At 43.9% G+C, this 23,026-nt stretch overlaps 1 protein-coding gene across 1 annotated transcript; it reads right to left on the bottom strand.

The window, feature by feature from the left end:
- Window positions 1-15,482: 15,482 nt before the first annotated feature.
- LOC129814819 (transcriptional regulator Myc-2-like) lies at window positions 15,483-19,715 on the bottom strand. Its single transcript, XM_055867879.1, has 3 exons — window positions 19,419-19,715; window positions 17,323-17,895; window positions 15,483-16,896 (listed from the first exon to the last, which is right to left on the bottom strand). Exons 2-3 carry the CDS (start codon window positions 17,882-17,884, stop codon window positions 16,319-16,321), a joined length of 1,140 nt encoding a protein of 379 aa, XP_055723854.1. The 5' UTR covers window positions 17,885-17,895; window positions 19,419-19,715; the 3' UTR covers window positions 15,483-16,318.
- Window positions 19,716-23,026: the final 3,311 nt, after the last annotated feature.

The following is a 23,026-nucleotide window of genomic DNA, read 5'->3' as shown; positions in this document are numbered from 1 at the left end:
CAAAGCCATCCCCCGCTCCCACTTCGGCCAATACAGACTCAAACTTGAATTGATGTCCGACAACTCAGACTTACGTCGCATGTGGCAAGGACTATCACAGACTACAAAGGAAAATACAGTTATTCAGCCTCCCTCCCAGACAAGCTTTAAATCAAATCTAATTTTATTTGTCACACGCAACGAATACAACAGAGGTGTAGACCTTACAGTGAAATGCTTACTTACAGGGCCTTAACCAACAATACTTGAAGAAGTTTTAAGAAAAAAATAGAAAATAAAAGTAACAAATAATTAAACAGCAGCAGTAAAATAACAATAGCGAGGCTATATACAGGGAATACCGGTACAGAGTCAATGTGCGGGGGCACCGGTTAGTCGAGGTAATTGAGGTAATATGTACATGTAGGTGGAGTTAGTGACTATGCATAGATAATAAACAGAGAGTAACAGCAGCATAAAAAAGGGGTCTGTGTAGCCCTTCGATTAGTTGTTCAGGAGTCTTATGGCTTTGGGGGTAGAAGCTGTTAAGAAGCCTGTTGGACCTAGACTTGGTGCTCCGGTACCGCTTGCCGTGCTGTAGCAGAGAGAACAGTCTATGACTAGGGTGGCTGGAGTCTTTGACAATTCTTATGGCCTTCCTCTGACACCGCCTGGTATAGAGGTCCTGAATGGCAGGAAGCTTGCACCCAGTGATGTACTGGGCCGCAACGCACTACCCTCTGTAGTGCCTTATGGTCGGAGGCTGAGCAGTTGCCATACAAGGCAGTAATGCAACCAGTCAGGATGCTCTCGATGGTGCAGCTGTAGAACCTTTCGAGGATCTGAGGACCCATGCCAAATCTTTTCAGTCTCCTGAGGGGGAATAGGCTTTGTCGTGCCCTCTTCACAACTGTCTTAGTGTGTTTGGACCATGATAGTTTGTTGGTGATGTGGACACCAAGGAACTTGAAGCTCTCAACCTGCTCCACTGCAGCCCCGTCGATGAGAATGGGGGCATGCTCGTTCCTCCTTTTCCTGTAGACCACAATCATCTTTTTTCTCTTGATCACGTTGAGGGAGAAGTTGTTGTCCTGGCACCACATGGCCAGGTCTCTGACCTCCTCCCTATAGGCTGTCTCATCGTTGTTGGGTAATAAGGCCTACCACTGTGACATCGGCAAACTTGATGATGGTGTTGGAGTCGTGCCTGGCCATGCAGTCATGAGTGAACGGGGAGTACAGGAGGGGACTGAGCACGCACCCCTGAGGGGCCCCCGTGTTGAGGATCATTGTGGCGGATGTGTTGTTACCTACCCTTACCACCTGGGGGCGGCCCGTCAGGAAGTCCAGGATCCAATTGCAGAGGGAGGTGTTTAGTCCCAGAGTCCTTAGCTTAGCGATGATCTTTGAGGGCAGTATGGTGTTGAACGCAAAGCTGTAGTCAATGAATAGCATTCTCACATAGGTGTTCCTTTTGTCCAGGTGTTGAGTGCAGTAGAGTTTGCATACTCTGTTGGGGCGGTATGCAAATTGGAGTGGGTCTAGGATTTCTGGGATAATGGTTTTGGTTGATGTGAGCCATGACTAGCCTTTCAAAGCACTTCATGGCTACAGATGTGAGTGCTATGGGTCGGTAGTCATTTAGGTAGGTTACCTTAGTGTTCTTGGGCACAGGGACTATGGTGGTCTGCTTGAAACATTGGTTACAGACTCAGTCAGGGACAGGTTGAAAATGTCAGTGAAGACACTTGCCAGTTGGTCAGCGCATGCTCGGATTACATGTCCTGGTAACCCGTCTGGCCCTGCTGCCTTGTGAATGTTTACCTGTTTAAAAGTCTTACTCACATCGGCTACAGAGAGCATGATCCCACAGTCATCCGGAACAGCTGATGCTTTCATGCATGCTTCAGTGTTACTTGCCTCGAAGCGAGCATAGAAGTAATTTAGCTCGTCTGGTAGGATCGTGTCACTGGGTAGGTCGCGGCTGTGCTTCCCTTTGTAGTCTGTAATAGTCTGCAAGCCCTGCTACATCTGACGAGCGTTGTAGCTGGAGATGTACGATTCAATTTTAGTCCTGTATTGACGCTTTGCCTGTTTGATGGTTCATCGGAGGGCATAGCGGGGTTTCATATAAGCTTCCGGGTTAGAGTCCCACTCCTTGAAAGTGGCAGCTCTACCCTTTAGCTCAGTGCGGATGTTGCCTGTAATCCATGGCTACTGGTTGGGGTATGTACGTACGGTCACTGTGGGGACAACGTCCTCGATGCACTTATTGATGAAGCCAGTGATTGATGTGGTGTACTCCTCAATGCCATCGGATGAATCCCAGAACATGTTCCAGTCTGTGCTAGCAAAACAGTCCTGTAGCTTAGCATCTGCTTAATCTGACCACTTTCTTTTTGACCGAGTCACTGGTACTTCCTGCTGTAATTTTAGCTTGTAAGCAGGAATCAGGAGGATAGAATTATGGTCAGATTTGCGAAATGGAGGGTGAGGGAGTGCTTTCTACATGTCTCTGTGTGTGGATTAAAAGTGATCTGGAGTTTTTTTCCCTCTGGTTGCACATTTAATATGCTGGTAGAAATTAGGTAAAACGGATTTGAGTTTCCCTGCATTAAAGTCTCTGGCCACTAGGATCGCCGCCTCTGGATGAGCGTTTTCTTGTTTGCCTATGGCCGTATAAAGCTCATTGAGTGTGGTCTTAGTGCCAGCATTGGTTTGTGGTGGTATATAGACAGCTACGAAAAATACAGATGAAAACTCTCTTGGTAAATAGTGTGGTCTACAGCTTCTCACGAGATACTCTACCTCATGCGAGCAAAACCTCAACAGTTCCTTAAATTTCGTGCACCAGCTATTGTTTACAAATATACATAGACTGCCACACCTTGTCTTACCAGAGGCCGCAGTTCTATCCTGCCGAAAAAGCTTACAACCCGCCATCTGTATGTTAATCATGTCATTGTTCAGCCACGACTCGGTGAAACATAAGATGTTACAGTTTTAATGTCCTGTTTGTAGGATATACTTTGTCTATTCTATTATCGATTAATTGTACGTTGGCTAATAGGACTGATGGTAAAGGTAGATTATCCCCTCGGCGACGGATCCTTACAAGGCACCCGGACCTTCGTCCTCGATACCTCCGTCTCTTTCTCCTGTGAATGACCGGGATGAGGGCCTTGTCAGGCGTCTGAAGTAAATCCTTCCCGTCCGACTCGTTGAAGAAAAGTATTCCTCAAGTGCGGGGTGAGTAATCGCTGTCCTGATATCTAGAAGCTCTTTTCGGTCATAAGACACGGTGGCAGAAACATATGTACAAAATAAGTTACAAATAACGTGAAAAAACATACACAAAAGTACAATTGGTTACGGGATCGTAAAACGGCAGCCATCTCCTTCGGCGCCGTTCTCTAGCTTTATACATTCTATGCTCGCTTCGAAGTAGACAATACCGAGCCATCCAGGAAGACTCTTGCTGCTCCGGACAACCAGATGCGTTCGCTCTCTGAGGCTGACGTGAGGAAAACTCACGAGAGTGAATACTCACAAAGCCACCGGCCCAGATGGCATCCCTGGCCGCTTCCTCAGAGTGTGTGCTGACCAGCTGGTGGGCATCTTCTTGGACATCTTCAACCTGTCCTTGTCCCAGGCTGTAGTCCTCACCTGCTTTAAGGAGACCACCATCGTTCCAGTGCCCAAGAAAAACAAGGTGACATGCCCAAATGACTATTGCCCCTTCGCGCTCACCTCAGTGTGCTTAGAGAGGCTGGTCATGGCCCCCATCAAGACAAGAGGAACACTTATGTGAGAATTCTGTTCCATGACTATTCATATTTTGGCCAACTTTTACTTTTACTTCACTACATTCCTAACGAAAATTATGTACTTTTAACTCCATACATTTTCCCTGACACCCGAAAGTAATCGTTACATTTTGACAGGAAAATGGTCCAATTCACACTCTCATCAAGAGAACATCCCTGGTCATCCCTACTGCCTCGGATCTGGCTGACTCACTCAACACAAATGCTTTGTTACTAAATTATGTCTGAGTGTTGGAGTGTGCTCCTAGCTATCCGTTAAAAAAATGGTGCCGTCTGGTTTGCTTAATATAAGGAATTTGAAATGAGTTATACTTTTACTTTTGATACTTAAGTATATTTAAAACCAAAAACTTTTAGACTTTTACTCAAGTGGTATTTTACTGGGTGACTTTTACTTGAGTCATTTTCTATGAAGCTCTTTAATTGTACTCAATTTAGAAGGGTTGCAGCCACGGATTGGGGAGTGTCTGTAAAACCAACAGGGAGAGGAGTGAACTGGGATGGAAAACACACTTATACAGTACTTGCCAAAGCTACAAAAAGAGCAAAGTGAAATCATCAGAAAATAACTAGGTAATATACTCAAGTGACAGAGTGGTGTGGAGCCTCTCTCGAATAACTTCGCAGACCCCCCAAAAAATGTACAATGCTTAATCGATGTGACCAATCCTGTTCTCCGTTTCCATTCAACAAGTTTTTCTTTGAACAGCTTACAGGGAGGGAGGAATTTCCTGATCTCGACATTGAATTACGGTTTAACTGGTGCTCATCCTTTCACAAGCTTAGCAGTTTTCTATTAAGGTATCTTTACTTTTACTCAAGTATGACAATTGAGTACTCTTTCCACCACTGGTCCTCAGTCCTCTGCAAAGCCACGACTGCACGACACCAACTCCATCATCAAGTTTGCTGACGACACCACAGTTGTAGGCCTGACAACCAACAACGACGAGTCAGCCCATAGGGAGGAGTTAAGCAAATTGGCATTGTGGTGTCATGACAACAACCTCTCCCTCAACATCAGCAAAACAAAGGCGTTAATTGTTGACTTCAGGAAGCAGCGTAGGGAACAACACCACCACTCTTGTCAAGAGGGCGCAACAGCATCTTTACTTCCTAAGGCGGTTGAAGAAATTCGGCATACCGCCTCGGGTCCTCTGCAAATACTACTGCTGCACCATCAAGAGCATCCTGACTGGTTGCACCACGGCCTGCTACGGGAATTGCTCCGTTACAACCACAAGGTCCTCCAGCGTGTGGTGAAGACGGCCCAGTACGTCACTGGGACCGTGCTTTGACCCATGCAAGACATCTACTCAAAACGGTGCCTGAGAAGGGCACGCAGCATCATCAAGCACTCACACACCTCAGTCACGAGCTGTCCTCTCCCTTACTGTCGGGCAGACTGTATCGGAGCATAAAGTCTGATACCAACAGGCTCAGAGCCTGTTTCTATCTACAAACCATCAGACTGCTGTACACCTGAACTGGACTGACCACCTGCTCTGATTCTCTGCACCTTAGCACACATCACAACTGCTGCTACCACTCTTACTATACTGCTCAATTTATATACTTGCCCCTATCCCCCCTTCCCCAATACACGTGTAAATATTGTACTATAAATTGTGCCTTCCTGTATTATACTTATGCTAAAATGTTTATTTGATTCTACTGTCATTTACTTTGTTCGTATTCATATTTTTTACTATTTCTTATTGTTGTTGCATTGTCAAGAAGGAACCTGCAAGTAAGCATTTCATTGGACGATGTATACCATTAGAAGATGACCCCCATCAACCCCCCAGGCTCCCCTTCTGCGGCCCTGGAGGATCTCTCCTGGATTAGTGCTCTCTGACCCAGAGGCCTAGAACCCTTACCTCCAGGACTATCAAAGACCACAATGGGGTGGGGGGGGGGGGGGGGGGGGGGCACAAAGAACTGTATGTGTATGTGTGGGAGGCGACACACACCCCCTCATGGTCTCTGATAGACACGGAGGTAAGGGCTCATGGCCTCTGGGTCAGAGATGTTTTTTCCGGGTTGTTCGGGCACACAAACACTTTTCGGCATACCGCCTCGGGTCCTCTGCAAATACTACTGCTGCACCATCAAGAGCGTCCTGACCGGTTGCACCACGGCCTGGTACGGGAATTGCTCCGTTACAACCACAAGGTCCTCCAGCGTGTGGTGAAGACCGTGCTTCGACCCATGCAGGACATCTACTCAAAACGGTGCCTGAGAAGGGCACGCAGCATCATCAAGCACTCACACACCTCAGTCACGAGCTGTTCTCTCCCTTACTGTCGGGCAGACTGTATCGGAGCATAAAGTCTGATACCAACAGGCTCAGAGCCCGAAGTCTACGCCCCTTCGTTGGTGATTGGTCAACAGTAGGGATTCTTCAGTAAAGTCTTTGTTGTCAATCAACGAGAGACGATTAGTTTTCATGCACATTTTTTCATTTAGAAACACTGCACCAAACATCTTAGTTAGATGTCAAATTGTGTGACTAAGATCTCCTAGAAAAAAATATTTATTGAGTTATCTTTGACTATCTTGAGGTAGTGTGTACTGGCTACGGCGTCTCAAAATTGACAAAAAGTACTAATGCTTTTGTCTCGTTCTTCAAGTGAATGTCTTTTAAGGGAGTACGCGAGCGCACTCGTTCGGTTCGCCTAGCTGACTGAAGCATGCTGACACCCTTAGTATCAGTGTGATCAACACTGATTATAGCAGTGAATACAACTTGAAAGTGTAGCTAAGAAATTTGGCTTTTCCTCTAGCACTACTAATCAATGTGTAAATGAGACAGAGTTAAAGAAACATCAATCTATAGTTTTGGTCAATATGGATGACCATAATCAAGAGCAGTTATTACGTAACTACATAGTCAACACTACTCCTGTATCAGTATCATATATTATCTATGGGGTTCTATAAAGACACTACATTCCTCGAACCAAGTCATAGATAAAGTTGGTAGCTCGGTTCTACCCCCCCCCCCCCCCCCCCCCCCACACACACACACACACACACACACACACACACACACACACACACACAGACAGACAGACAGACAGACAGACAGACAGACAGACAGACAGACAGACAGACAGACAGACAGACACCTGTTTCTACACTCTCCACACGGAACACCATACCACAAAGCTGACTCCTCCTCACCTGTCCTCGTCCACAACTCATAACCGTCTCCTGCTCAGTTAAGTCATTGTCCCACCAGCGGGCTACGGTGAGTGTGTGTCGTTTCTGTCATGTGAGAAATTTGAACTATGTAGGCTACAGCTGTATGTAACGTTTGGCCAAATGAATCATACGATGTAGAGCTAAAATCACATGTAATGGAAGGAGTGCATTATCTACCGACTTAATATTAATTTGATTAATAGAAAAAGAATTGCTCAAAATTCTAGATCGCAATCCATTTTAAAATGGTATCCACTAAATTCCACCACTATTTTGAAGTATCTCTGTCAGTGCTACAGAGAGTGTCGCTTGTGTAAACTGCACAATTTCTTCCCGTTAGGGCCCTTTCTGCATGGAGGAAGGACACTTTTAAGGATTTCGGAGAAGTGTTTGTTGTGCCCTGTTTGCAATTCACTAAATTCTCTTTTATGTTTTAGTGACTTAGCGGGTTGCTGGTAAAAGGGGGATAAACAAATATAAACAGCAGGCACAAGCCCCCCCACCACCACCAACGAACCCCCGCCTTCAACCCTGTTCTCCCATAGACAGTCATCATCGACATATGGCCCTAGCTTCCCCAAACACCCCAGTCACACCAAAGTGAAAGGGAACGGACCACCGTTAGCCACTTTTACACTATCACGTCTGTAAAAGAAACCTTGGTCTCAGCATGACTCTCTAAAATACCCACCCACCATCCACACTTTCACTTCTCCATTCAAATTCTGCTCATCTTCTCTTCTCTTTACTGTAAGAAAAGCAAAAACGGAGAAGGGGGAGAGTTACAATAACGTCCCTCAGGACTGGTCACAGAATAGGGACGCTACATCTTGGCATAGTTCTGTTATAATCTCCACCCGGCACAGCCAGAAGAGGACTGGCCACCCCTCATAGCCTGGTTCCTCTCTAGGTTTCTTCCTAGGTTTTGGCTTTTCTAGGGAGTTTTTCCTAGCCACCGTGCTTCTACACCTGCATTCTAGCTGTTTGGGGTTTTAGGCTGGGTCTCTGTACAGCACTTCGAGATATTGGCTGATGTACGAAGGGCTATATAAAATAAAAATAAACTTGATTGCTACAGCGGGGGCCTATGTAACCAGACAGCTTGTTCAGGAAAGTTCAGCCCAGCATGCTGTTTCATAATAATGTTTTACCTTGACAGAATTGTTTGACTGGGTTTTATTTGGACTCCAAATGCTTGAAGCACTTGTCAACCTGTGGCCAAATGCCAAAGATGGATTGACACTGGGAAGACTTTTTGACTGTATTGAGGCAATACTGTTTGGCTTGTAACACATTCCACATACACTTAGTATTACTTTCTTAGCTACAGTATACATACTGTATCTCCCTGGCATATTACATCACTTATGCAACAGCATACTAGACATATTTATGGACTCACCATTGCTGTGCTGTGCTCACTTGAACAGGAAGTTGGCACGGTGGTCCTTCTTGTGAGTAAGCTTCTCAATTACTTTGTCATCAAAGTCTGGCATTCTCTGGATGAAGTCATGATGGAGTGACAGCATGGCCAATGCATTTAAACATTTTCTGGCCCATGGAGTTGTGTGTGAAGGTTTTTATCCTTTTAAGGGTGGAAAGGTTTCTCTCTGACTCTGCGGTTGTCATCGGAGTGGTGATGGTGATTTTGAGAAGAGAGACCTCCTGCAGGTTGTTCTCGTAGAGTGATTTTAATAAAGAAAGTGCTGTCTTTCCAGTGTCCAGCTCAGGATGTCAGTAGAGAGTGGGCAGCTCCGTTTTCAGCTTCTCCTGGTTGCCCACAGGCCATAGCTTGGTAGCACACTGGAGTTCTGCGGTCGGAGAGGAATGTACATACTGGGGAAAAAATTAGCTGTCCACCAACTTTGCAGCAATTAAGTGGTCACTTTCAGAAAACCTTTCTTGCACAGGAGCAGCAATTGTGTCGCATGGCTCCATCACGGGTGCAGTGTTCAGTTTTCTCCGCCTTGGTTCAGTGGCATCAACATGTCCTTTGGCCAGAGCATTAGTTTGGTCGCAAATGTTTTGAATGTTCACCTTGAAGTTGTTGATTGCGCCGGCGATTCCTGCTGCATCCATGGTTCGTTTCTGCATTATGCTGCACAAAACATCCACCTCTGGCATGACCACGGAAAAGAACTCGAGCAGTTGCAGAAATGTGGGATCCTTGACTTTCATGGACAGGTCATAATCCTTGCTGATGGTGATGTCATCCCATCCAGGCTGTGTGCGGATGTCCTTCATACACTGGGCCAGTGTCTCACGGTCCTCCCACACAGCATTGACGGGTTCTGCCTTTGAAGTTCCATCGTGCACCCGGTGGTCTGGGGACAAGTCTGTTAGTTGATTCCGTGAGAGCCCGTCTTTTGGGTGAGCCTGTGAAAAAGCTGGAAAAGGAAGATAGGTTTCCAAAAATCCCTTTAAACACGCTCACTCTCCCAGCACAAGGTTGCTGAAGTGTTAGATTCAGTAGGTGTGCGTAACAGTGCACAAACTGCGCGTTTGGGTAAGGCTCCTTCCTAGCGTTCCCATGTACATTACCACTCATCACAGCTGCCTCGTCGTAGGTTTGTGCAACCAGCTTCTCCTTGACATTCAGTGGCGCTAGGACTTGTTTGATAGTGATGGAGAGGCCAACACCAGTTTTGTCTATCACCTCTACAAACTCCAACAACCGCTCACACACTGTTGTCTGGTAACATGTAGCACAGCACTATTGCCATATGTGATTTACAGGAGATGTCAGTGGTCTCGTCTGCATGTATCGACTCAAAATGAGTCTCAGACACCTCCTTAGCTATAGCTTCCCTGTACACTTCATACATACAATCCAAAAGTTAGTTTTGGATAGTGCTTGATGTACCCTTAAAAATTGGTTGGTCATCATAATGCCGCTGTAGCCTGTAATCTCCTCAAAAATACACCTGAAAACGCCTGGGTTCAAGGAGTCGGCCGACTCGTCATGGCCCCTCAGTGCTGTCTCACAATTGCCATACAATTTAAAGCATGCTATAATTCTGCCAAGCACATACCTATTCTCCTTGGTTTGTTGGTTGTGAAGTTCGATGGCTCGTCTATATGTGGTGTATAGTTGAGCCACAGCGTTTGATTTCCCCAGTAATCCGAGTTTAACAGCATTGTCTATATGCGATGCACAATTTTCATGTCTTCAAACCCTTTCAGACAGATGTTTTAAATCCTTAAACCCAGACTTGGACCACACACCCTCTCCACTGAATAACAGGCAAGGGAAGCTGAATAGTCATTGCTTTGAGATGCTTGCAGTTAGCCACTGCTTCCTTCCAAACCACTCATTGTTGAATTTGCGATTTCCGACTTGTGTAATGTTTATGTCCAATGGCCGATGAGCACCGAGATGTTTTATCTCTAATTTCTCTTCAAATGACAAGGATTGAAGAGGATTTCCCAGTAGATTGTCGACTTGATTCATGGTGATGACTGCTAGCTTGCTAGCTAAGATTTTGAAAGTATGATGTTCAGTCCTATCAAAGCTATTTTAGATATTACGTGATTTGATGTCATTGTATCTGTGGCCAATGACCTTGAGCCTTCTTGGATGGGCACTTCTAACATAACTCTATGGCAGAACTCAAGGGGCTAAAATGTTCAGGCTCTAACCGTAGACTTGGGTTGATGTACTGTCCCCACGAGTGACAGAAAACTGAGCCAATCAAGCACAACGCTCTGTATTTTCTGCTGGCTTGCCCCACCGCCACAGAAAGCACTGAGCTAGGCTGAAACCTGCATTTTGGAGCTGCCTTACTCAAGAAAGCAAAAAAAGAGACCATGTTTGTATGTGGATTTATTAACTCAATGACATACAGTTGAAGTCGGAAGTTTACATACACTTAGGTTGGAGTCATTAAAACTCATTTTTCAACCACTCCACAAATTTCTTGTTAACAAACTATAGTTTTGGCAAGTAGGTTAGGACATCTACTTTGTGCATGACACAAGTAATTTTTCCAACAATTGTTTACAGATAGATGATTTCACTTATCACAATTCCAGTGGGTCAGAAGTTTACATCCACTAAGTTGACTGTGCCTTTAAACAGCTTGGAAAATTCCAGAAAATGGTGTCATGGCTTTAGAAGCTTCTGATAGGCTAGTTGACATAATTTGAGTCAATTGGAGGTGTACCTGTGGATGTATTTCAAGGCCAACCTTCAAACTCAGTGCCTCTTTGCTTGACATCATGGGAAAATCAAAAGAAATCAACCAAATTGTAGACCTCCACAAGTCTGGTTCATTCTTGGGAGCAATTTCCAAACGCCTGAAGGTACCACGTTCATCTGTACAAACAATAGTACGCAAGTATAAACACCATGGGACCACACAGCCATCATACCGCTCAGGAAGGAGATGTTCTGTCTCCTAGAGATGAACATACTTTGGTGCGAAAAGTGCAAATCAATCCCAGAACAACAGCAAAGAAAATGTATGTGGATATATTGAAGCAACATCTCAAGACATCAGACAGGAAGTTCAAGCTTGGTCGCAAATGGGTCTTCCAAATGGACAATGACCCCAAGCATACTTCCAAAGTTGTGGAAAAATGGCTTAAGGACAACAAAGTCAAGGTATTTGAGTGGCCATCACAAAGCCCTGACCTCAATCCCATAGAAAATGTGTGGGCAGAACTGAAAAAGCATGTGCGAGCAAGGAGGCCTACAAACCTGACTCAGTTACACCAGCTCTGTCAGGAGGAATGGGCCAAAATTCACCCAACTTACCGTGGGAAGCTTGTGGAAGGCTACCCGAAACGTTTGACCAAAGTTAAACAATTTGAAGGCAATTCTACCAAATACTAATTGAGTGTATGTAATCTTCTGACCAACTGGGAATGAGATGTAAGAAATAATAGCTGAAATAAATCATTCTCTCTACTATTATTCTGACATTTCACATTCTTAAAATAAAGTGGTGATACTAACTGAACTAAGACAGAGAATTTCTTCCAGGATTAAATGTCAGGAATTGTGAAAAACGGAGTTTAAATGTATTTGGCCAAGGTGTATGTACACTTCCGACTTCAAATGTATAGTATTTTTTTTATTTTTACATTGTTTGCAAACTGATCTGTGACACATATTAATGCCAAAATAACAAGCAAAAAAGGCACGCACCCTCCAAAATATATATATATTATTTTATTTTTACCTAAAAATGTGCAGCCCCACCTGCCCTGAATGACGGGTCGCCACTGTATGTATTCAAATCAGTGAGGCAATCTGCGGCTTGCTTGGTAGCTAATCCTTTCCCTCCTCTGCAGCCTCCGGTCAAAGCCAGGCGTAACCCATATAGTTAGATAGAGGAAAGGGGGATACCTAGTCAGTTGTACAAATGAATGAATTCAAATGACATGTGTCTTCGGCATTTAGCCCTCTGAATCAGAGAGATGATGGGGGCTACGTTAATCCACATCCACGTCATCGGCGCCCGGGCAACAGTGGGTTAACTGCCTTACTCAGGGGCAGAAAGACAGATTTTTATCTTGTCAGGTCGGGATTCGATCCAGCAATCTTTCAGTTACTGGCCCAATGCTCCTACCCGCCAGGCTACCTGCCACCCAAGGGACTCTAGATGGATAAAACCAGTTTTGGCATGGACAATGACATTGAGGGCTTCCACCATTTCAAAATAGTAAACTGGGTGGAACTTCCTATGGGTTAAGGAAGGATCACATGATTCCATCCAGGTCATCAGGAGGGATCAGCCAATTAATTATACTTATGAGCAAACACTAGTTGGAAGTATGCACCCTTTCAGTTTGACTACGACCTCATAGAAGTAGTAGTAGAAGAAAATGGAATACTTCAAAACGCAGATTGCCTCAATGGCGCTGCCATAATGGTACATATATAAAGATGATATCCCTATCTCTAAACCACAGAGGGCATGCTCCAGCGGACTAATCAATCACAAAGACGAGGCGTTCACACATCTTACACTACCAAAAAAAGTTCAATCATTCACATTGTAATTTAATGTGAACAAATGGCTCTGTCCCAACTTGAATTATCACGTTTGTGCAAAGAAAGTATGAGTCCTTTTTTTGCCTTACAAAAAAAGATTCTAATTCTATTCTACTTATTTTAACAACGAAATGTATAGACAATAGATTTGAATCATTGTGCTCAGTGAAACTCCTCTTAGTCTTCTTTCACTCCCTCCAGATCTACAGATTAACTTAATAAAGCAACATGCCATATCTCCTGGATGCACCATAGAGACTTGATCTAGGCCTACCATTCATTCAGTGACAAAGAATAAAGAATGTGGGTAACAGGTTTTTGCTTGACTGTGTGGCATTCAAAGTGTCAACACACACACACACAATAATTCTCTGATTTAGCGTTTCCATGATTTCTGTACTTATCCACTTCGTCACATATGTGAAGTGTGAGAATGAGTGGGAAAGAGAGATAAAGAGGAAGAGAGCCCCAGGGGTACAGGCAGACACAGGTTTATATGCATTTCATACACTCTCCCAGATGTTACCTCTACAGACACACTTGATCTTAGGGTGCTAACAGTTTGGGGACGGGAGGCTTGTTTTAAAGGGTTTTACTATGGATACTTGGTTTAATACCCTGCATGAGTTGCAAAACTAAACTCCAGCTTGGGAAACGTCAATGTCAGTAAATAGATTCTTGAAAAGTCACTGCTTTTCACTGATCACTTGTTTTTTTACTGCCTCAGATTCACACCGACTTTAATTCTGCACAAGGCAAATGTTTGACAAGTGACACCTAATAGGAGGGCTTGAACGCTCCTGAATGGTTGTGACCTTGCACTGTGTCCCCCCCCTCCTCCTTCCCACCTCTATGTCTGCAGAGAGTCACACAGGACCAAGTCCTGGAACCAATGATGCATTAGCATCTTAAAGAACATCACGTCCCATGCCATCCACCTATCTCGACCCCCACACCACAATGCCCACACCCACAATTAACCACATTTTCAGAAGTACACTTTTAAGAAAGGCATCCTACTTAGGGAGGCAGACTCTGTGGAGTCTTTCCTCTCCACACCACTTGATAAGATCCATGGCCCAATGACCTGGAACACAAAGGATGAAAGAGAGGGTGAAAAAGAAGTTGCACGACCATTCAGACTCACGGGTCTTTTCAAAGCAATCTTGTGATGATGATGGCAGAGGCAAAAGCTACATTAGCATGCCCTTTGTGCTCAGTAAAAGCTTGACAAATGAGGCTGTTATTGGGAATTCCATTGATTCACCTGGGTGTGATAGTTAAACAAGCACTGCTAAAGACATGTTGGCATTTGTGAATAGTCTGTCATTTATTTTATAATTTGCTTTCTGTTAGTAATGTAACCCAACAATGACCTTTCGCATGGTTTATCGCCGAGAGGCTACTATTACCAAAAAAGTAACCACAACCTGCAAGCCCACCTCATATGACCTCTGGCAGTGTGTGACCGTCCAGGGATGCATCATCAGCCTTCAGCTAGCTCTACCCGACTCATGGCAGCCAGGGTCATGTTCATTAAGCACCAAACGGACAAAAACGGACAGAAACAGGGAGGAACAACCTGGACTTGTCTAATAAGACTCATTTTTGTTGCAAAACATTTTCCTTCATGTGCCATAATAAACACGCCCCCAGGAGTGGATGTCATGATGACATCACAGACTACCCCCCAGGGCATTAGATAGCTGACAAGGGTGCTTATGACAGTCTGCCCTGCAGACTTGAGTTGTGGGTTGTTGTAGGTAATAGTTCAGAAGAGCTTGTGTGCAATCCATGTCACTGAGGCATTCACTACAGTGCTCTCGGAGTTACGTAACGTTGTGTGCCATGAGAACCCAAGATACTCAAACTAAACTGTCCTAGAAGGTCAATAAAACATCTGGAGCATGGGGTAGGTGGGGGTTATAATAATCAATGTGATTGTATGGACACAATTTTGGTTGTTGGTTTTCTTTCTGACAGTATTGGGATGGTAATGGTCAAAGTGAAGAACTGGGGTCATATGAATCCCAGGCAGGTGGTTGGGTGTATTCATGCGAGAAAGGTCAAGTGTCTTTCCATCTTTGCACACTGTACTCAGGGTGTGTCTGATAACACAAGCAATCTTGAGATAATCCCATTCATCTTTTGACAAGACTTTGAAAATAGTTTATGGTGCCATTCCAAATCAGGTACTGCACAATCTTCAAACTGTCAATCATCTACTCACTCACCTTGACCCAAATACCATAGAACACTTATACATGTACCACACACTGATTGTGCGATAGCGGTCTTCTTGGATGCAACTCACATACCTTGCATCCTGTGAGGTAAACATGTTGTACCGGTGTATTTCACATTCTGTATAATAACACCAGTAAACATCGACTTTGTCCATTCTTTATTGCATTATAAAAAACAAAGCGCTGCTGATAAACAGAACTCTAACTTGCAAATGAAACCCCCCCACCCCCCCAAAAAAATACTAAAATAATTTATGATACAATAAAACCAAAATATATACAACTAAATCTATATATAGTTGCTTCCAAGAGAGCAAACAAATTCTCAGGTTTCAGACCTGTTTGAGGTAGAGTACAGTAAGTCATGCTTTTAACAAAACATAACAGAATGAGTTAAGGCATGAGGCATTGTTCCACAATAACACACCAAATTCATAACAGGTCAGGTCTTTAAAGTTCACTTGAGTAAATGGAAGTAGTAATTAACAATTAACAATTTTAGTAATCAATGGCAATAATTGGCATACATTACATTCAACCCCTTAAAATGTTTAACTTTGGATCCAGCCCAAAATAATAAAAAAAAACAGCAAAAGAACCAAACCACTGGATGAATCAAAATCGTTTCCATGTCATTTCAATGTTGAACCAACATGGAATAGACATCTCTACCCAGTGGGAATGTCATAACATATGGGGGAATGTGGAAGAGACTATATACAAGGTCAATTTTTCACTAACAAAATGGCTGCTCAATTTGATATAGCTTACTCTACAACATAGGCTGTTACATGTAGTCTATTTTATGAACAATGACTTTGGCAAATCGCTAGGACAATAAATGACTAACATTATTGTGCTAGGCTGAACATGGACCTGTTGTTCCAAACCACCAACTTTTTTTACTCATACGGGTTTAACCGTCTCTCAGCAACTTTCACTTCTTAAACAGTCACCGCAGTGGATGGATGAGACCATGCATTGAGTGTGCGCAGCATCAAATCTTAAGTCAAGACCGGTATTTTCAAATCATCTATCTCTAAATGCTTTAGTTTTGCACCTCATCGCCCCCTGAGCTGCTCCAGTTTAACTTTGAGCTGCTCCTGCCTCTCTCTGAGCTTGTCTCGCTTGACATTCAGTCTCTGGCCCGCCAGCTCCAGGCCACGGATGCTATCGCATGCCCTCTTCAGGATGACCACCTTGGAGGCCTTGTCGTTGTTGGACAGCTCAGGCACGTTGTCCCTGAGCCGCAGGAAACAGTTCTTCAGCTCGTTGCGCCGCTGCCTCTCCATCACGTTGTGGGTATGCCTCCTCTCCTCCTCGTCCTCCACATCAGTCGACTGCCTAGAGCTAGACTGGTGCTGGTGACTGCTGAGGTTGTGTCGCGACGAGCGGCCCGACGAGCTGTGGTGGTGGTGTCTGTGTGAGTCGGAGGACCGGGTGCGCTTGTGGTAGGAAGTGGACGAGGGCTCTGAGTGGAGGGGCGATGCAGGACAGGGGGCGGCGTAGTTGTGCTGCAGCTGGATCTCCAGGTGTTGACGCTTTAGGGCGCGCTGCCGCCGCCGGCTCTCTTCTACCGACTGGGAGAGGGAGGAGGGGCTGGTGGTCCTCTTCACTGTCACCACGTCTATCTCCTCCTCTGTAGAGGAAAACCACAAGGGATTGGGTTAGCAGTAAATTCCGATAACATTTGAAAAAATGCATTTCAGATGCCTTGGCTTTAGACTAACATTTTTAACTGCAATTTTCTGGGCAATGCGGCCAACTTTCCTTTTAGGTTAATTATATTGAACTGCAAGCTTGCACAGAAGATAACTAATGTTCCTCATTTTTGCAGAACTGCTTGAGTAAAAAAATATATAATTTAAAACTTGGGTCCTAAATTCACTTCCCTTATTATGAAATGATGGCATTTAAAAGCATGCATGAGAGATCAACTCATTACTGTACCAAAGTAACTTTCTAACAGTTCCTCTTCACATTTAAGCAAATACTAAAGTCAATAAATGCACAGTATAACCGTTTCATTTACAAGCACAGTGGACAAGAACGTGGACCAACTCACCAGAATCGCTGGCACTGCTCGAATACGTTGAGAATTCACCTCCTGCTGAGCCGTAGTCTGAGGTCGACTCGCTGCCTTGCTCCTGACTGTCCAATAGTAAATCCTCATTCTCCAAAGCTTGGCATGCAAGCGCCACGCTGTGGCAGTCCAGTGTGGAGCCAGCAATTCCCTCGAAAATGCTTGTGTCTATGTCCGAGAGGAGCGGGCTGCTGGAGAGCACAGATGATAGCTTCTCCATAGACTTATCACCGAGGCAATGCCATAAACAGTCGTCGGACTCATCTGGCTGTTGGTCCTTTGTCTCGGTTGCACTGCCATCGTACAAAAAGTCACAATTCCAATTTAGTTGCGGGTCCTGATCCTCCAGGAGTATGTCTGAGACGTAGCTCAACTGGTCCTCCTTGGAAAGTGGTTTGGCATTGAGTCCAGTCTTCAATGGAGGGGACTGGGGTGGCGTGGGGAGCGACTGTAGGTCCTTCATCAAGCTCTGACAGAATTCATCATCAAACAAGAGAGGCTCTGAGTAGAACCAGTCTTGCGACTGGGAGAAACTCTGCAGCATTCTGGTAGAATCTGGGAAGAGGGGAAAAGCGTGTTGAGTATGCACGTGTGATATAAGTCAACTTAGTGATGATCTTAGTACTTTGACTGCAAGCACAACCTTTTATTCATGTTTACATCCTTCACCCCGCCCCAATCTGGGTGGCCATCAACCGGCTTTTAACCCCATGACATCATTTAAACAGCTGAGGAGCACAACGTAGCCAAATGCGCATTTTTCTCCTCAAAATAAAGAATTTGCCTAGGTCGTGTTAGCCAAGTCCCTCAACTCCTCCTTGGAGTTAAGCGCAGACTATTTTTTATTAACTCCGACTCCTTCAAGTATCTTTGCGTCGATACGTCAAAGGTGGAAATACTTAATCCCTTAGTGTATCCATGTTTGTCCTGTTATTGCGTGCATTTGTTCGTTTAATGTATTAAAATAAAACGTTAATCAAATACCACCAACTTTCCTTGTTGAGATTCAATTAGCACATGCGCATTCGCGCTAAATTGCCATATTAGAGCAACAGCAGCAATGAGGAAATAGTCGGTGGTTGTATTTCATTTACGTTTTATTAAAACGTATGGAGCAAACAAAGGGTACGTTTAAGAATGTAGAATTTGAAGTATCGACGCATAGCGACTCGAACGAGTCGGAGGTACATTTCAAAAACGTATGCGCTCAACTCCGTGGACTTGGCTACGGTAAAGACCAACTACGTAACAATTCAAAGACCATTCCATTCACTGGCTATTCCAGATAAAGATCATTCACCGGCTATTGCGAAACCTTGCCATCTCTAGTCTTGAGCAGTCAATCACACAGTTCTTCAGTAGTCTATTATTTAATACACACACGCAACCATTGGTTCCACTGCACACTGCAGTTTAAAATCAACTTCTACAGCTCTCCTATTCAGACTCACATTTCAGCAATATACGCACATAAATGCCTCTTTAAATTGACCATTTATTTAACTAGGCAAGTCAGTTAAATTCTTATTTACTATGACGGCCTACCGGGGAACATGTTGAAAAGGCTATAACTGCAATGTATCTAGCATTGCCGGTTAAAATGAGCATTTAATTAAATACCAGAAGACATTTTAAAGGGCAAAAGAGGTGCAGTTACCATAAGCAAACATTAGGTTAGCAGAACAGAGAAGGGCTATGTAGAACTATGCTGACGTTACACATGGACGTTCAACATGGACATTTAATTTGATTGTGGATAAAAAAAACATCGTTTGCATCGACCGTTGCACATTTACACTAATTTGCCGAGGTTTGTCACCGTTTAACGTTAGAAGTTCATTTTTTTCAACAAATCACCAACAAAGATAAAACATGATTGAAGCTAAAACCATTCGAATGAATTATCATTTTATGTATGCCGTCATGTCCTTTCAAATAAATATATAAAAGTCAGGTAACTAATTGCTAGCTAGACAACGTAAACTACAAAAAAAAAATATCAGCTACCGGCAAAAACCACGTGAAAAAAAAAAAGCCATGTGAAATAATCTGTGACGCCGTTAAATGTCAACTCTTACCTTTATTATTTCAGGGGTATGAGAAAGGGAAGAACACGTTTTCGTGACTTGATAAATTCCAACGAAATGAAACCGAGATAAACGAACGTAATTATTCTGCTGTCTGTAAAAGTACTGAAGATCTGCTGGCCCTCCGTTATCTACCATAGTACACAAGATCCGTGGGTGTGGCGGCGAGACCCATTTCAGTATATACGACCACGGCGCAGCAGTATCCTTCCACAGCACAAAATCGCGCCAAAATGTACAAATCTATATGGGACACTAGAATAAAGAAATATTCCACTGCCGTAATAATGTTTATTGTGTATAAATCCGTGTGGATCTGCGCATAAAATACGGTGATTAAACACACACATAGCAAAACTTGTTTTAAGGAAGGGTCTATATTGTCTGAAGACGCGGATGGATCTGCTCTCCATGCGCATTATGGAATTCCAAGAAAATGGAGGCGTGCTGGGTACAAATTTACACGGTCCGTGCTGTCCAGAATCCTTGGGACGTCCCTACCCCATTTGAATTTGAAATGTAAACTGGTTTAGGGTAGTGACGTCTCAAGGATACCAAATAACACTGACCAAATGTACACTTGTGTACTCCCAAAAGAAGGATGTCTCTCCTTGTTCATACCAATAATGTATATAAATCCTGGATTGCAAATGTTATGTATTGGCCAGTGAGGGGCTTTGAAGCCACCGGTCGGCCATATTGCCATTCCCCAGAAGGCGCAGTCATCCATAGGAATTAAAGGAATTATTAAAATTTTATTTAACCTTTTTTTTAACTGGGCAAGTCAGTTAAGAACACATTTGTATTTACATTGACAGCCTACCCCGCAAAAACCCTAACCTGGACGACGCTGGGCCAATTGTGTGCTGCCCTATGGGACTCCCAATCACGGCCGGTTGTGATACAGCCTGGAATGTAACCAGGGTCTGTAGTGACACCTCAAGCACTTAGATGCAGTGCCTTAGACCGCTGCCCCGCTCGGGAGCCCCTACAGTATTTCAATTAAATGTTTAAAGGACACAATTACATTTCTGTTGTTGTGTAGTGGGGACAGTAACACTATAACTTTTTTTTTTTTTAATGACTTTAAGCGAAATGTTTTTATTTATCTGTTAATGTTTTTTTTCATGTTTAGCTCACATAATATAATTTAAAACTATGCATTACGGTGCCTGTAATAGAATAACCGTGTCAAAAACAAATGTTGACAGGCATAAGTGCATTTCTATTACAAAATATGTTTTACACTGGTGGAGTGCCAAGATGGAGGGACGGTGGCTTCAAAACAGCGCCCCCTGTTAGTGATCTAGTATATATATACTTATAATTGACTCCTACTAACAATGAGTCACTGTTCTCTGTGATAGGTGAATGAGTTCGTCAGCCCAGATCATGAGTTTATGGCCACGTTGGACATTTCAAAGCATTTTACCAGCCAGACCAGAAAGGCACCATAGGTGATTTGCATTTATGTATACCTAACCAGTGGTATAGTGTAATTCTTTAGGCAAGGGGGCTTCTTTTTTTTTAATGACATCATAATTTCCTCGATCAAAGTTTGTATCAACAGATGTAGCAAATTGAATAGCCCATTATAGAATTAGCATAAAATGCATCCTTCAACTGAAACGTCTGTCAATGCCCACTCATAGTGTAAAGAACATGCTTAATGCAAGATGTCACTACTGGATGTTATTGTTTAGTTTAGTTTATTGGGATCTCCATTAGCAACTGCAAATGCAGCAGCTATTCTTCCTGGAGTCAACATAAAATGTACAAATACATGACAAAGTACAAAACCATTATAGACAAGAACAACATAAGATATTACATTAGATAAAAAATAAGAAATAAAAAAATAAAATAATAGTTATATATTGGAAAGACAACAAGAGAGCATTCCACAATGACATGGCTCTATAAATAACTTGGCCACGCATTAAATATTTTTTTGGTTTGGGTGAAGAAACAAATAGTGGCGTGTCTGGTGGGTTATGTACACTATATATACAAAAGTATGTGGACACCCCTTCAAATTAGTGGATTGGCTATTTCAGCCACACCCGTTCCTGACAGGTGTATAAAATCGAGCACACAGCCATGCAATCTCCATTGTCGGCAGTTAAAGGGAGTCCAGACCAATTGGCAAATTATGTATTGTAGCCCAAGGAGTGCCTGATGAACCTCTTCAGCTAGCCGGGAGATGGGCCTAGCACGGGGCTAGTTCCAGGCTCACTGGTGCTTGCTTCGGGACAGAGATTTTAGCCAGAGCCACTCGGATAGCAGCTAGCTAGCTGCGATGATCCAGGTGAAAAGGTTCAGAGCTTGCGGTAGGAAACCGAAGATGTGGAGAAAAAGCAGTACGGTATGCTCTGGGTTGAATCGCGCTGTGCAGACTGTCAGGAGTTGACCGGGCTAAGGTTAGCTGATGACCGCTAGCAGTAGCTAACTGACTACTAGCTAGTAGCTAGTAAGCTGGCTAGCTTCTGTTGGGGGTTCCGGTTCTAAAGTATAGAAAATAGCAGATCCATACCACAGAGGGAGGGTGGGTTGCAGGAGAGTATGTTGAAACTGAGGTTAAAAATATAAAAATACATATACGAAATATATATGAAGGGGAAAAAAATATATATAGACGGGACACGACAAGACGTTTGAACTGCTACGCACTTCTTGTATCAAGTCAGTTCGTCATATTTCTGACATGCTAGAGCTGCCCCAGTCAACTGTAAGTGCTGTTATTGTGAAGTGGAAATGTCTAGGAGCAACAATGGCTCAGCTACAAAGTGGTAGGCCACACAAGCTCACAGAATGGGACCGCCGAGTGCTGAAGCGTGTAACGCGTCTGTCCTTGATTGCAACACTCACTACCGAGTTCCAAACGGCCTCTGGAAGCAACATCAGCGCTGTTCGTCGGGAACTTCATTAAATGGTTTTTCATGGCCGAGTACACAAGCCTAAGATCACTATAATAAATGCCAAGTGTCGGCTGGAGTTGTGTAAAGCCATTGGACTCTGGAGCAGTGGAAACGCGTTCTGTGGAGTGATGATCATGCTTCACCATCTGGCAGTCCGACGGAAGAATCGGGTTTGGAGGATGCCAGGAGAATGCTACCTGCCCGAATGCATAGCGCCAACTGTAAAGTTTGGTGGAAGAGGAATAATGGTCTGGGGCTGTTTTTCATGGTTTGGGCTAGGTCCCTTAGTTCCAGTGAAGGGAAATCTTAATGCTAAAGCATACAATTACATTCTAGACGATTCTGTGCTTCCAACTTTGTGGCAACAGTTTGGGGAAAGCCTTTTCCTGTTTCAGCATGACAATGCCCCCGTGCACAAAGTCAAGTCCATACAGATATGGTTTGTCGAGATCGGTGTGGAAGAATTTGACTGGCCTACACCGAGCCCTGACCTCAACCCCATCGAACACCTTTGGTATGAATTGGAAAGCCGACTTCGAGCCAGGTCCCTGCAGCAATGTTCCAACATCTAGTGGAAATCCTTCCCAGAAGAGTGGAGGCTGTTATAGCAGCAAAGGGGGGACCAACTCCATATTAATGCCCATGATTTTGAAATGAGATGTTCGACGAGCAGGTGTTCAC

Source organism: Salvelinus fontinalis, chromosome 18, assembly GCF_029448725.1.
Source record: "Salvelinus fontinalis isolate EN_2023a chromosome 18, ASM2944872v1, whole genome shotgun sequence".
In the NCBI taxonomy this organism is placed as follows: Eukaryota; Metazoa; Chordata; class Actinopteri; order Salmoniformes; family Salmonidae; genus Salvelinus; species Salvelinus fontinalis.
The sequence above is the reverse complement of the archived record's forward strand: the minus strand, read 5'-3'. Positions and strand labels throughout refer to the sequence as shown.

Coding starts and splice junctions, on each gene's coding strand:
- LOC129814819 (XM_055867879.1), bottom strand. CDS start 17,884: ATGCTGCAGAGTTTCTCCCAGTCGCAAGACTGGTTCTACTCAGAGCCT. Junction 16,897..17,322: donor GAGCAGTGCCAGCGATTCTG/GTGAGTTGGTCC, acceptor TTTCCTCTACAG/AGGAGGAGATAGACGTGGTG.